We start from the raw sequence: 14,778 nt of genomic DNA, 5'->3' as shown, positions 1-14,778 counted from the left end.
CATTTTCGCACATGCAAACCTGATTACGGAATTAAATAAAATATTGAAAAAATATATCTACACATGAGAGTGTGGTGTGGGTGATTATGCATAGATATACGTGTTAAATGGTTTTTTTGCATTTGTTTTCTTTACAATTCTCATTTATAATTAGTTGCCGTTAAATCGGTTTGCTTGTGAACTTATTTGCAATTTTGGCGGGTTTAATTTTGCATGGATCTATTAATTATAGAATACTATTAACCATATTGAGTTTCTCAGTTTATTCGCTGCTTTACTTGCATATTGATTAAAAGATTCGTATTTAAGCTTTTCAAATGATGCAAAATCTGTGGTTACATTCCATGTGTGCATTGAATTACATTCATTTTTTTGTTATCCTCAATTTGTATTAAACCTCGCCTAATTAAATGTTTAATGTTAATTAACTAATTAAATGGGAATTTCATTTGGGTTAATAACAAAATTAAAAACGATTTAAACGTATAATGTTTTTTAATTACATCGTCTCGTTGAGGGCGCCGGGCTAATAAAGGCAAATTAATGAACTTTTGTCGCAATCTGATCCTTGATGGCCCGGCGAAAATTCGAGTATGGTATAAGAATTCAACATTAATTTTATTAACTTTTAGCTATAATCATTGTAAACTTTATTAACTTTTTCATAGAAAAAATATCCGATGAAAAACAAGATTTTCTTTCTTACTAACTCTGTGCTTTATTTTGGGCTTATCCGTGGGTTTTTTGTTTCCTTTTCTTGAATCCATATTTCATCTCTCATTCGGTTTATTAATTTGAGGCTAAATGTGCTTTACTTTCCCTATTATTTTTTTACTTTTTCTGCCCTTTGTGTGCTATGGATTAATGCTACTTTTTTCAGCTTGTCCTCTCGCTGCCAACTTAGAGCTAGATCTAGAGATGAAAATAAACATGGCAATGATATTTACACAATGTTGGCTAGTTGAGCTTGGATGGTTAATGTGGGGAGGATGGGATGGATGGGGTGATGGGTTGATGGGCGATGATGGTGGAGGGTTTTTGGGGGCGTGGCGGTCTCCTAGCTTGCCACTTTGTATTTGTTTATGGGCGCTGCCAGCTGCGCACAAAGTTGTCTGGAAGCAGAAAACAGCAGCTGGTCAGCTTCTCGGCTCTGAGCGATTGAAAAATGTCTGCGTTTTTGCAAGTGTGGCATGTGTGTGTGGATATGGATATATGTTTGCACCGTCATGTTTATACACACTCAGGCATCCACACACATACCCACACTGGCAAACAATACACGGCAGCATCAACAACAAGAACAAGAGCTGGAAAACTTTGTCAATTAACCTAAAACAAGTTTCACTTTACACGTACGCTTGACATAATTTTTTCCCATTCTCGCCACGGGACTCCGTTGAATGAAACTGTATGCATACGTACATATGTATGTGCGTGGGAGCTGGGGTATATCGGGATGAAGTTTACTGATGAAGAAATTATCACGTTCTTGGTCCTTGATAACGACAATAGGATCTGCCCATAATGTCTTCGGCTGGAATTGACTGATCAATGGGTGGCACTCGCAGCAGTTCCATCTGATCGCGTACCTACAAATACATAAGTACATTTCATTTGTTTAAAAGTCCATTAGAAATTATTAATTCAAGATTGTGCGGGGCATGTGGTGGGAGGACTGTGGCTAAATGATGTGTGTGTGGGTATGTCAACAGCTGCATTTGATTGATGAAAATTGATTGCATAACGCTAAAACCAAGCTGGCGCAACTTATAAAAGTTATTTAGCGTAATTGCCAAAGTTTTGTTTGAATTTTCAAATGCAGAAATGATTTCTTGGAACTTTTCGCGTACTCTTCATATGGCATTAATATTGCTCACAACTTTCGGCGCGAAAATCCAAGTTGGCTGTAAGTTATATGGTAAACAAAGAAAGCCAAATTACTAAAACTCGTTGCAAAGATTGATTTCCCCATATATTACGGCATGGCAATCATGAAACTATTTCACTATTTAAGTTTTAAATCAAAAAATACTATTCATTTTCATAAAAAACTGTCCACACCATGTCATAAAAATCATAATTTACGAACTTATGCTAAAATTATTCCCTAAAAGCTTTTAAGCCCGTAAGATACATGCTTTATTAACCTAATAGGAACAGAAAAACTCCACAGAGTCCTCTGGTCACAAAAAAAAAACTTTTCTGCTTACACACATTCATTTATTCATCCTAACCACAAGCACACAGAGTACCCTCACACAGTATCCTTAAAGAGAACCCAAAATCTGAACAAAAAGGAAAAGTTCAAGCACATTTAATGCCACAAAATGCAAAAAGGAATAAAATGGGGGACGGGTGGTAAAAAAAAGAAATAAAATGGGGAAAATGTTTTGTTTTCAACACCAAACACCTTTTGAAGGGGTGGTGGCGGTGAGGCCTAGGTCGGCTGGTCCCATTTCCTGGGTTTTGTTTGCCATACAACAATCGAATTTACGACTTTTTTATGAAGCTTTATGTGCGCTCTGCCACACAAACAACAATAAAACGTCAGCTTTGGCTCAGTCATTGCACTTTGTGCCGTGCATGACCCACTCTTGAACAGAAATGCTGAAACAACAACAGGAACTTTGTGCCTTTTGCCTTTTGGCTAGACTCTTCCGGCCTTTGAGCTGCGTTTCCCATGAAAATGAAAAGCACAGTTCACAGTTACAGTTTGAGTGAAGAGCTCAAAGCGGAAAATGAATGTGGATTTCCCCCGTCATACCGGAACGTATTTCTAGCTTTTCTGAAAGACCCAAAGACCCAGAGCCAAATCAATTGTAAGAAGGTCAGCGCCTAAGCTCTTACACACACTTGAGAGAATAACTTGAAATAGTAAAGAAAAATATATTCATTTATAATAATATTATTGGAAAATTATATTGCTTAACTCAAAAATGAACTACCCAGCCTTTTTTGTGAGTGCATAAGAAAATTCTCACACACGACGGGGCAAAAGATATTTAAATGAATTTGTCTCGCACAAATTGGTGCCATTTGCCGGGGACATTTGCCCATGGCCCGAACGCAAAGGCCTCCGATGCCGCCACTTGGGCGATGTGTCGTGCCAAATGCCTTTCCACGCTCTCGCATTAGATATAAAAGGCTAAAATAAAAGATACATTTACACAAACACAAGAGGGACCGAAATCCTTGGCGTTTCTTTGCCACCGCCTCTGCTGCTTTTGTGTAGATAAAAACTGGCGTCGGGAAAATTATCATGTTCATGGCTATAGCAATGGCTATGGCTATGGGAACAGATCCACTAGTCGCCCTTTCCTCGGCGTAGCCTCCATCGCCGCCCACAAATTTGTGGACGTCGTTGTTGACTTTAATGTCCTTGGGAATGTGTTCCTGAAACCAGCAACGCCTGATAAATCTTTCCAAACTACAACAAAGTTTCGCTTTTAGATGAAAATGTTTCAAGATTTTAAAGGAGGTCAAGTGATTATAGTAAATTAGATTGTTACAACTTTTCATATCCTTATAAAATGGATCGCACTTATAAAGATGAACAACATTGTCCGAATTTCAATCATTTTGGCAACAAATTTTTGGCGAATTGGTTTACTGGAATCGCCCGGCTTTTATTTTGACCAAATGCGTGTCCAGTTGAAAGGGTATGTTATAGGATATATATAATATATGTGGTCGCTTTCCCTCGTTTCTGTATACTGGTGTGCTTGTGCGAGACGGCAATCATTAAAATGGCCTTTTGCCTAATTTCTATGACTTGCTTAATTATCACAGCCATGACCGACCAAGTCCCCCGAGTACACACGACCCGAACTCGGGGCGCACAACAGCATTAAGCTTCTAATAATTGAACATTTGACCCGCTTTTCGTTATTATTTAATTGCATTACGAGCCCAGCTTTGGCGACGGTCATAAGTAGGCTATAACGTATTTTATTTCACTGGCTTCCAGAACCGGGGCTGGGGTATTTGTGTTGGGGTTCAACGAACTTTCGACTGGGCTGATGCAAAACAATGAAACCAAAACGAATGTCTTTGGGATAAGTATATATGGCTTTAGGTTTGTCTCTGGCTCCCTTTTCCGTTGACTGGGCCTTTGGCCAAGATAAAAGGCGTTGGGTAACGTTTTTAATTACTTTTTACCACATATAGCAGGGATAAGGGCGAACCCAGAACACAGAAAAAACAAACAGAAACGTATTAAAATACAATTCTTAATGAGCATTATGGCCATGTAATAAACAGCAGTAAAAATATATTTTTATATTCTATAGGGTTGTCTGCTGAGTGCAAAGCGCAATAAAAGCTGGACGATTTTAATCAGTTGCGCTGCAAAGTAGGCAATACTTTGGTGGCCTTCATTTATGTAGTCGCCATTACGATTGCACTGATGGGGGAAGTGTGCGCCTCGTAATAACGGACTTTGAGTATTTCCACGTATTATATAATATATATATACTATATATATCTACCCTGAACTAAAACTAATTACAATGTTGGGACTGTGTGAGCGGAGTGGGACGGCTGTCCAGGCCCGAGAATATGATTAAAGTTTGCGGGTCGTCTCTCAGTCAGCGAGAGACAAGAGCTAAATTAAAAAATGCTGCGGCATCTCTTTCTCATCTTTGCTTTGGCGAAGGGGGCTTGGGGAGGTGTGGCAGCGGCAAAGGAGGTTTTTATAATCAGCAAAAGCAATAAAATCTACGACCACTTCCTGCGTTCAAGGGGGCGTATGATTTATTTTTGTTATTAAATCTTTAAATTAGTTCGGCTAAAGGCGAAACTTTCCTTACATTAAAAACAAATGAGTATTGTTCAACTATCTAGATTTAGAGCTACAATCTTTAAATTAATGTATGAACCCAGCTATCGAGCTAATCTCGATGGATTGGACCAAAAAAATAGGTTCAATATAATTTAATATATAATTGGCAAAGGCAAAGTTTTTTGTAAATAATTTTTTTCTGTTACTCTTTGCTATTCAATGCATAATATCAATTCGTAAATGCATATTCAATTGAAAAAAAAAACGCAATTTTTTAATATTTCCATATTATTTATATATATTTATATATTCATGTTTGAATAGGCAGAAAGCAATAACTGCGCATATTGTCGTGAATAAATATTAATTTATATTTGATTAATTTCAACTCGTTCATTTAACCGTTAATTAAAGAGTATAAGAGGGGGACTATCCTTTTTTAAAAGCAAATTGAAGTGTTCTCCCATCGTTTAGACATCTATCCACCCATTTATGCATCGAAACATGCAACTAGCCAAGCATTCGACTGAAAAACAAACCCACTTGCAAGCCTTTGGATGGTACTACCCGGCGCTCGAGTGCCGTTCAATGCCGAGAAGTAACTTCCTAGCATGGGGCTTGGCCCATCCTGTATTGATCTAAATTGAATGCTGCTTGAGCATGAGAAGTGCTCAGACATAGCCGGCATGGAGAACGAAACCAGAAGCCTGGCAGGACCAAATCCATGAACCAAAGGAAAACCAATTCCCTCTAGTACATTCTGCAGTATCCATGCGAAAACTGCACAGAAAGCAAACAGGCTGACCGCATCCTGCAAACAGACTGCAGGCTCCTTGAAGCTGTTGCTTCTGTTGCTGGCCAGGCTCGTGTATAAATATCGGAATAAGCATTTGAAAATCCTTTTAAAATTATTTCACAACTTGCGTCTTTTCGACGCCAAGCCAATGTCCTGTCAGTGTTCCTGCACCCACCATTCTTCCATTGCTCCCCATTTTGCTCTTCCGTCTTCTAGTCCAAGTATGTGCAAATTCCATTGCAAAGCCACATTATTCCTTTTATCCTTGCGAAAGGAATTTTCCAACTGCAATAACAACCGAGAAAGGAGACCATACCAATGTCCTTTTCCAACTTCTTTGTTTGTTTGTTGAAAAATGTGTGTTTAGTTCTCCACACTGGATCCGACTTTAAGTCGGTCAGGTGCGCGCCTAATACCAAGAAAAACCGGGAAAAAATAATAATGTAGGGACAACGTATTTAATACCTTTCAAATTTTTTTTATAGAAAGAAGCTTGAGTGGCTTACTCAGCTTAAAGGAAGACAAAAAATAAGATTTTCCAACCAACATTTCTGAACTATTACATTTTGTGACTTATTTGGTAAGAAATACGATTTTCCAAGTTTGATCTACTCTCTCTCAGTGTATTAAAGCATCCTCGAGGGTTAGAACGTTGGACAATAGAAAAATGCCAAAGAAAAGTGAGCAATTTCTGTGTAGTTTTTGCTGAGAACTTACCGCTTCGACTTCCTTGAATACACGTATTAGATTCTTGCCAGCCAACTTGGCAATATCCTCCTCCGACCATTTATCAGACTCGAGCAGGGCAGCAAAAAGATGCGGATATTTGGACACATCCTCCAGTCCTTTGGGCACTCTTAAATGGAAAGTGGAGAAGGCGCACAGAGGGAAATACAGAAGAACCGAAAAAGAATGGGAGAAACAGAGACCATAATTTGGCAAATGAAATGAAATGTAATTGAAGCTGGAGCCGGAGCTGGAAAAACTCGAACTCGTACTTACAAGTTGACTCCGTCGTAGCCAGCTCCAATGCCAACATGATCGATGCCTGCCACCTCCCTTATGTGGTTGATATGCGCTAAAGGGCGGGCCAAAAAGCACAAGTTTAAAGATTAATAGTTCAACTCTTCGCCCACTGACCCTTCACCGAACAGAAGTGAACTGAAATGAACCTACCCACGACATCGTGCAATGTTGCCTGTCCCGAGCAGCTGACGAAATGCGGGTAAAAGGCAACCATCACCAGTCCGCCGTTTATTGCCTGCAATGGATGTGAAATGGGAATGGGGTTGTGGGGGTTAATGCATCGCCAGATTAATGCCTTCTTAATGTACTACTCACAATGCGTTGCAGGACATGATCGGGTACGTTGCGGCTGCTGTTGCAGATGGCGTGTGCCGAGGAGTGCGAGAATATAAGGGGAGCCCGTGAGGCGGCCAGGGCATCCAGCATTGTGGGCACCGAAACATGTGACAGATCAACAATCATACCCAGTCGGTTCATCTCCTTGACTACCAGCTGCACAATGAGGGTCATGTTATCATGTAATATATTTTCTAATTTTGGACAAGGAAAATCACTCACCTTTCCGAACTGCGAGAGACCGCCTATGTGCGGATACTTTCCCGGTTCGTCAACTTTGCAGCAGTCCGCCCTAAAGAAATAGTTTATTTTAATCATTGGCTATAATTTAGGTCTTTAAAATAGTAAAACAATTTTAAATCCTCTTGGAACTGAAATACGTTTTTTTTATTAAGCTGATTTCAATAGCATGCTTAACATCATGATAAATTGGAAATGAAAAGTTTTTAGTATCGATTCCACTTTTCAAATAAAAATGATTTAGCTAATAAAGAATTTACAGCTGACTGCAACCTTCAAAGTTTACACCTATACATCCAAAAACTATAAAACAAACTGCATGGCAGCTTAAAAGGGATTACTGTCAACATGAGAACCCTTGTTAGTCGAAACTCACCATGGTGTATTGCAGGTGTGGGTGAGAGTTAGGTATCGGGCACCCAGTTGGTAGAACATTCGCAGGACACTGAGACTGGTTCCGATGGCATGGCCACCTTCCACCCCAATTAAGCTGGCTATCTTCCCGATCCTGTGTGTCTGCTCGATGCCAGAGGCCGTTGTTACCAGGGCCATGTGGTGTGGATAGAGCTGGACGAGTCGGCGGATCAGATCGATCTGCTCCAGGGTCAGTTGCACGGCATCCAGGTGCTGGGACGAGCATGGAGCGTAGGCGGACCAAAACTGGGCGGAGACCATACCCTCTTTCAGTCGGCGCAGATCTGTGTGGCTCCAGGCACTCGAGGACCATGGAGCCAGTTCCCGTAAATCGCCCCCAAAGTGAAAGTCCTTGAGCTGGTTCTTTAGGAACTTGCGTATGTTCCAGGGCAGGTCGTTGTGCCCGTCGATCAGCGGCACCTCCTTGAGTACATTCCGCACCCGCTGCATCCGGAAGTCGAAGTCGTCGCCGGTTTTTGACCCACCGCTGGCCGCCGGCGTTGCTCCGGCAGAGCATCGCAGGATGGGCAGGACGAGCGGAAAGTAGACGAACGTTAGACAGTTGAGGCCACAAAGCACGAAGCCTTTTGGCAGCTTCCGTGATTTCATTGCCCCCAAGCGGCGCGGAGCTCTAGTCGCAGAGCACACAATCCGCAGCACTCACATTGATGATGTTCCGCCTTCTAGCTGGCAAAGAAATAATAACAAAAGATAGATGATTAGGCTCACTGAAACAAAATGGTGCCAAAAAACAACAAGTTTATAAAAATAGGTCTTAATAGAAACTCTGTAAACCATCAATCCTCTGATACTCTTTTTACCATAAAAAGGGTAATGTAAAACATTGAAATTATTTCGCCAAATTGTAAATGCCATTGGCACTTTTTCCAAGTGTGGCAGTTCAATAGAGGGCCAAAGATTTGGTCTATTGCATGTGCGGGTGGCGTGATTGAGCTATTGAAAGTTGTTGGCAAACAAATGTCATAAATATAACGCCCACGGCTACAACTACCAACCCAGCAACCATAGCCACCCAAAAGCCAATGGAAAAGACCCACCGGCCACGCCCCTTTTGCTTGGCTTTTCCGCCACCAACCCACAAACATAAATAAAACTTTTCATATTTATTTCAGAGCCCAACTTCAAATCGAAATCGCGCACAAAATGCATAAAATGCACAATAAAAATGCAAAAATTATTTATAGCAAAGTTTCCCCAACATTTATTTTTTTTCTTTTGCCCAGCATATCACCGAACCCCGAAAAAGAAATCATAGAAAATTTAAATAGTTTTCCCCTGTTGTTTGAAAAAAGTTTAGGGGAGTCGGGGATTTACTTTATCCATACGAATTTATTTTATTTTTTGAATACGACATAAAGTTTGGCCACCGAGCAGGTGGCAAAAAATGGAAGAAGCATTCGAAAGAACAAAGTTGTAAGTTTTCGAAGAAATTGAAGCCCGATTTTGGTTGGAAATGAGGCCAAGTGGCCAAATATTTATGTATTTCATGTTCCATGTCGTAGAAAGCGAAATTAAAGTTCTTTCACCAAAGTTGGAACAAAGGTAAACTACCTAAGTGGTTTTCAAGACTTTATCCACAAAATCATGAATATAAATAAAATTTTATTAAGTTGGTCTTAATTGTTTAAATATTTTGGAAAAAATTTGCCTTAGAATCGAAATCGATTTATGTTTTTTAACCCACTACTGCCACGGAATAAACCTGAATGTTTAATATCTTGGTGATTACATTTGTTTCTATTTTATTTCTCTATTTTTTCACCAATTCTTATTCCCATTTCGAAGAAACTATTGGAGTCCTCAGTGCAGAAAGCACAAAGCCAGACATAAAAGTGTGAGTGGCAAGAAGCAAAATGAGGGGCAAGTGGAATCCGCATGTTGATTTTCATGCTCTGATGCTTGCGAACAAAATGAAAACATTCCACCATGAACAACTTGGGCGATATCTTATCTTCTTGGTGTGATTCTCTGTTTGGGTCTTTTTCTCCTTGGACTCTTTTGATCCCGATTATGGGTTTTTGGTCTCCTGCCGAATCGATAGAATTTTCTGATTCAGAGTACTGTCGTCAGAGTCGTTGGGTTGCCGTTTGTCGCAATCCTTAAGATATCTGGGCAAACCAAAAAATTATGCAAAAATCAACAGAGACAACGATGAGCAGGAAATGACAACATTGACAAGGGCAACGCGCCACGAATATTTTGCGACATGCAAAACGTGACTCAAACGCAACGCACGAATTATTAATACAACAACATCGAAGGGGCAGCCAAATTAGACCCAGTTGGGTTAACAGGAAGGCAAAAGGAGAGACGTCAGCCATCAGGCAAGGACAGCAAACAAGGTCGGGTCTGAGAAATCGAAAACGTTTGGCGCTTCATTAGGCATGGATATTTTATAGCAAGCCGCGTACAAACCGAAATTAAAAGCCGCAACAAGGGTATTAATTAAATTGAAGAGCTCTGCCAAATGAAAACAGAAAAGACCGAAATACAAATTAAATCAGTATTATAGAATTGCCCTCAGCCAAAGTATTAAAGTAAATGCCTTGTAAGGCCTCAATCAAAAGGTTTTCGTTAATTAATCCGTTCGTACAGAAAGAAATATCAAATATTTTTGGGCCGACAAATTGTAATATTATATTCAAGGTAACTTTATTGAAGAATCAAATATGACTGGCGAGTTAATAAATCGCGCTTCTTACTGTTGAAAAATGAAGGGAGAAATACTTGCAGACACATCCACACAGCAATGGCGAAATGGGCGCAAGGATAACTGCGTACTACACTGCGTATGAGCAATATACGTGGGCCTGGCTTTATTTCATTTATGCATTTTTTGTTGAGTGGCATGCCTGGGCGTAGGGATATGCAGCAACGGAAAAATGAAGGAAATTCATGGGGAGGGGCATGCAAGTGAATCGTACATTTATTGCAACATGAAACATTATTTTGCATGGCCTCAAAAAATAGCGAGCGAAGGAAAGAAAAGGAAGCGGGATGAAAACGAGGAATGTGAAGAAGAAGGAAAATAGTAGCGACAGTTCCTGGAGAGTGGGCTGACGGGGAAATAGGGGTATGGGGGGAGAAACCGGAGCGCGCGCGTTGGAAAATTGCAGTAAGGAAATGCGATGTCCTCGTTGCAGTTGGAATTTCCATGCAAAGTGGCAAGCAAATAAATATAAAAAAATGCTTTTCTTTTCTACATTAGTGCACCATTTAAGGAAGTTGTCCCCGCCCCATACCGGTCACCACCCCCTTAAGATATAGCACTGCGAGTTTGTCGTCTTTCATTTCCATTTTGCCCCAGTACTCCAGGAGCTGCAACTGCGCCAGCTGAAAAAATAAAGGAAACGTGCCGTAAACTACAGCAGACAATCAAAATGCATTCATGTGCGCTTACTTTACGTTATTTATTATCAATTCCTCCCACTCCTTTTCGGCGCCTTTCATTCGCCACCATTGCCACTCATTCAGCTCTAAATTCCATTCACTGCGAATTGTAGCAAACAGTCAATGCGATTCCCACCCAGTCACTGCCTAACCAACCGCCACCTACCACCCATCGCCCGTGCCTCTACAAAAGTATCCTGTCTTAGGGAGTTGCGAATTCCTAAGGGCTTGGGTTTTATAATCTCAAAAGGAACCAGTCTGATATGGTCTTTTCACTGTAATGGACAAGCTTGCTCGAAGCCAGGCTTTATTTGACTTTGCTTATTCAATTTTACACGAACAAATATATACGAGTGCCAGCGGGAGCCTAATAATAGCAGCTTATAACATCATTAGACAAATCTGCACAAAAGTGAAGCTTAGTCGCAGAGTATTATTTAAACTAAAATATGCTTATTTTTGCTTGAGGGTATAAGTGTTATTTATGAAAGCCTAATCGCTGTATATTCTTATACTTCAAACAAAAAGATTAATTTTTCATATAATTTCTTTGCTTTAATCAGACCTAAAATATCATCCTAGCAATTTAAGATAATAAAATGTAGTACCAAAATCTGTGTTAATAGAAATTAATATTAAATACCATAATCCTTACTAAGTAAGTACTTTAAGGTTATTTAAACAGACTGACACATATGGAGAATGAAAATAACATTAGAAACACAATAGAAACCAGAAAAAAGGAAAAATAAAACTTTAAGGACATTATTGTTGTACATTGTGGTATTTTTATTTGGGGTTTCATTCGAATTTTTTGCCAAAGGCAAGTAAAACAGAACAGAAAAATTTTCCACAAATTTTTCCTTATTTTCAATGGGGACCAAAAAAACAGCAAGCCGCACCAATCCATGACAATGAGTGGCAAACATTTAGGGCCGAAAGACATGCGAAAAGTTAAAGGAATGAATTGAAATTATTTTACAACATTTTCATGATTCTGGCCGTTTGTTTGATTTGCGTCGACCTTCGTTTTCGTTTGCAAGGCCCCTTTTTCATTGTTTTTATTTATCTTTTTTTTTATGCATAATTTATGCTTGAATTCAGGCGGGGAAAGGGCATCAAATGAATCTCCAAAACAAAAAGGTTAGACCCTAAATTTAATGGCATATGTTGCGGCATACCGCTTGTAATGAGCGATGGCATTTCCTAACAGATGTTCAAATAATAGACTAATGCATCAATAAATTGAGAAACTGGCTGGCAAAATACATAATACATAATATATTGTATTGAAGAAGTCACAAGATTTAAAAGTTGGACTAAAATCATTCCACAAGGTTTTGTGATTCACATTCTGCCTCAATAATTACCAAAGAAAAGCACTTTCTATTTAATTGGGACTAAAAATTGAACCCATTCTCCGAATGGCTTAGAAAATTCAGGTTACCAAACACTTGGCAACCACAAATTTTAGCATCTGAAGAGAGATTCCTGCCGCAAGCCACAGAATCCAAACTAGACTAAATTCCAGATACCAACTTGACCGACGGCCCTCATAAACACTTTGTCCTTGTCGAAACAAAAAATGAGCCGAAGAAAAGGTAGAAGGCATTTATAAATGCCACAACAAAAGCTAGAGAAATGTGAGCCGGAGTTGGGGTCGGATTTGGGTATTTGGATTGTAACGGGGTCTGGTGGAGGAGGGGTGTTCCAAGTTCAAAGCAAATTGTTGCGGAAGGCAGGAATCAACATTATCATCAGCAGCCAGGATGCTGCTCAGTCGGTTATAGGATACTCATTTTCATTTCGGGCGAATGCAGATGAGGACGAGACAAAACCCAGACACACACACACCCTGGAAGATTCCTCCCCTGGAGGAAGATTGTCCTAGTGTGTGTGTCCTGAAGGGAGAGCGGGTGCTAGATTGGGGGGCGAGTGAATGGGTGTTGTGTCGCCTGCCGCATATTAATGAGGCGAATGCCACAAAGCCAAGCTAAACGCGCTGCCATCAATTGCTCAATATTATGACTACGGGGGACAGAAATCTGCATACGAATATGTACACTAAATTTTGGCCAAAACTGGGCTATCTGTTTAACATTTTTTCGCTTTGTTTAAGAACTTTTAGAGCAAGAGAGTAAATAAAGTTTAATAAAATGGTCTTGGTAATGTTTTTTTTAAGATACGAATCAAAAAATGGTTTCACACCCAAAGTATATACATATCTATTTACATCCGTACTATTAAAATATTATACGTACTATAAAAAGTTCTATGCTTGAATCTTTACTTATAAAAATGTTTGTATTTGAACCAAGCCCGCTTAGTTGGATAGTTTCGTATAAAACCACATATTCACACACACAACGAGCTCTTACCAAAACTTTTCACACTATGCAACATTCTTTGCCCAACACGTTCTCTTATTTATATTTTCCGTTATTTTCAGTTAAATCACTAGTTGAGCTTGAAACTGAATTTATATTTTTCATTTCCCACTCACGACTCACATAATTACAAATACTATTCAGCTTTTGGCTGCACCACAATACGTAACGTATACGCCACGGTGTCCGCGGGTGCGAAGAAATCGCGCAGCGCAAGTGGAACGCAACACGTGTGAGGCGACAAGTGCCGATCAGTTGCCACACAACTCGACCGGCCGACACACGAAATCAAACTGAAAACTGAGCCAGAATCCTGAGACCAAAATGCGAAGCCAGTTGGGGCAGTCACATCGAAACGAAAAAGGACGAAGGACATTGCACGAGGCACCGAGAACAAGGTTAACGAAGAGAAAAAATACCATGTCTTTTAGGTTAGGTAAGAGCAATGAAATAAGCTTCTAAGACACTTTTTGATGTTTTTTTATCAATCTTTGAAAAATTCGAGAAAAATGGATTTGTAAGCTTTCCAAAATTTTGTAGTAATGGATTTTAAAACAAATACATACGTTTTCATAAACAAAACCATACCAATACGTTCATAAGAGAAATAATATCCTTCGAAAGAGAGTAAATTGTTGGGATATCCTTTTCTCTTTCACTCAAATCATAAAATATAGGGGGAAATTTTGAAACACTCTCGTTCTCTCTATATTTTAATCAGCTGTTTCGCCTCTGGGTGCTTGGGGTTGAGGCCTTTAACATTGCAGGAGGTCAGGCATGGCGTGAAAGTCGCTTTTTCTAGATGCCGCTCCTACCACTCCTCGCTGCTCCTGATTACGGGGCTGCCTGATGCTGACGGGGAAAAATCCATTGACCGTTCCAAAAAAATGCAGGTCGCTCTTAATTATCGCGAAAATATAGGTACCGAATTAATTATTTCTTACGAAACAAAATTTTACAGTATGCAGTATTAGGTGGTGTACGTTTTAAAAAAGAAGTTTAAATTTATTTTCTTAATTTTAATTCCTTAACAAAGGAGAATCCATTAAAAAAATAATACTTCTTAGTTGATTATTGGGACTTATGAATGATTCAATATTTTAAAGACTTCGTTGAAAATATGAACAAATTTAAAAAAACTTTTAATATAGAATCTGTATTTTTCAAAAACCTGTTACGAATTTTTAAATTACTATCTTTAACAGGACTTGATAAACTTCAATTTCTTTTACTCTTAAAGTCCTAAAACTAGCTTCCAAATCACTATTCCAGGTTGCTTATAAAAATATTTAAATATATACCGCCAAATAAAAGCTTTCAAGCTCCAAATGTTGCCCCAATGTTTACCAATTTTTGGGCAGGGGCCCCAGGTTCTGAAACCAGCTAAA

The 14,778-nt window shown here is 39.4% G+C and overlaps 1 protein-coding gene across 3 annotated transcripts; it reads right to left on the bottom strand.

Moving 5' to 3' along the window:
* Positions 1-602: 602 nt before the first annotated feature.
* Positions 603-13,664, bottom strand: LOC108122223 (dipeptidase 1). 3 transcript variants are annotated; one of them, XR_011443355.1, is made up of 9 exons: positions 13,382-13,664; positions 7,555-8,279; positions 7,161-7,230; positions 6,918-7,094; positions 6,753-6,837; positions 6,579-6,654; positions 6,294-6,432; positions 1,357-1,589; positions 603-912 (listed from the first exon to the last, which is right to left on the bottom strand). XR_011443355.1 is itself a non-coding variant. In XM_017236786.3 (8 exons), exons 2-8 carry the CDS (start codon positions 8,199-8,201, stop codon positions 1,482-1,484), a joined length of 1,302 nt encoding a protein of 433 aa, XP_017092275.1. In that variant the 5' UTR covers positions 8,202-8,279; positions 13,382-13,664; the 3' UTR covers positions 1,007-1,481. The 3 variants fall into 3 exon arrangements, 1 of the variants encoding a protein (XP_017092275.1); XR_001773148.3 differs by lacking the exon at positions 603-912 and adding an exon at positions 1,007-1,112; XM_017236786.3 differs by lacking the exon at positions 603-912 and having other exon boundaries at positions 1,007-1,589.
* Between the last annotated feature and the right edge of the window lie 1,114 nt (positions 13,665-14,778).

This window comes from Drosophila bipectinata, chromosome 3R (genome assembly GCF_030179905.1).
Source record: "Drosophila bipectinata strain 14024-0381.07 chromosome 3R, DbipHiC1v2, whole genome shotgun sequence".
NCBI classification, from domain to species: domain Eukaryota; kingdom Metazoa; phylum Arthropoda; class Insecta; order Diptera; family Drosophilidae; genus Drosophila; species Drosophila bipectinata.
This window is presented reverse-complemented; position numbering and strand designations above follow the sequence as displayed.

Excerpts from the sequence above, each read along its gene's own strand:
- LOC108122223 (XM_017236786.3), bottom strand. The coding sequence starts at position 8,201 with ATGAAATCACGGAAGCTGCCAAAAGGCTTCGTGCTTTGTGGCCTCAAC. Across the intron at positions 6,838-6,917 it reads ATCATGTCCTGCAACGCATT|GCAATAAACGGCGGACTGGT; the intron begins GTGAGTAGTACA and ends CATCCATTGCAG. Across the intron at positions 6,433-6,578 it reads GGCTACGACGGAGTCAACTT|AGTGCCCAAAGGACTGGAGG; the intron begins GTAAGTACGAGT and ends TTTCCATTTAAG.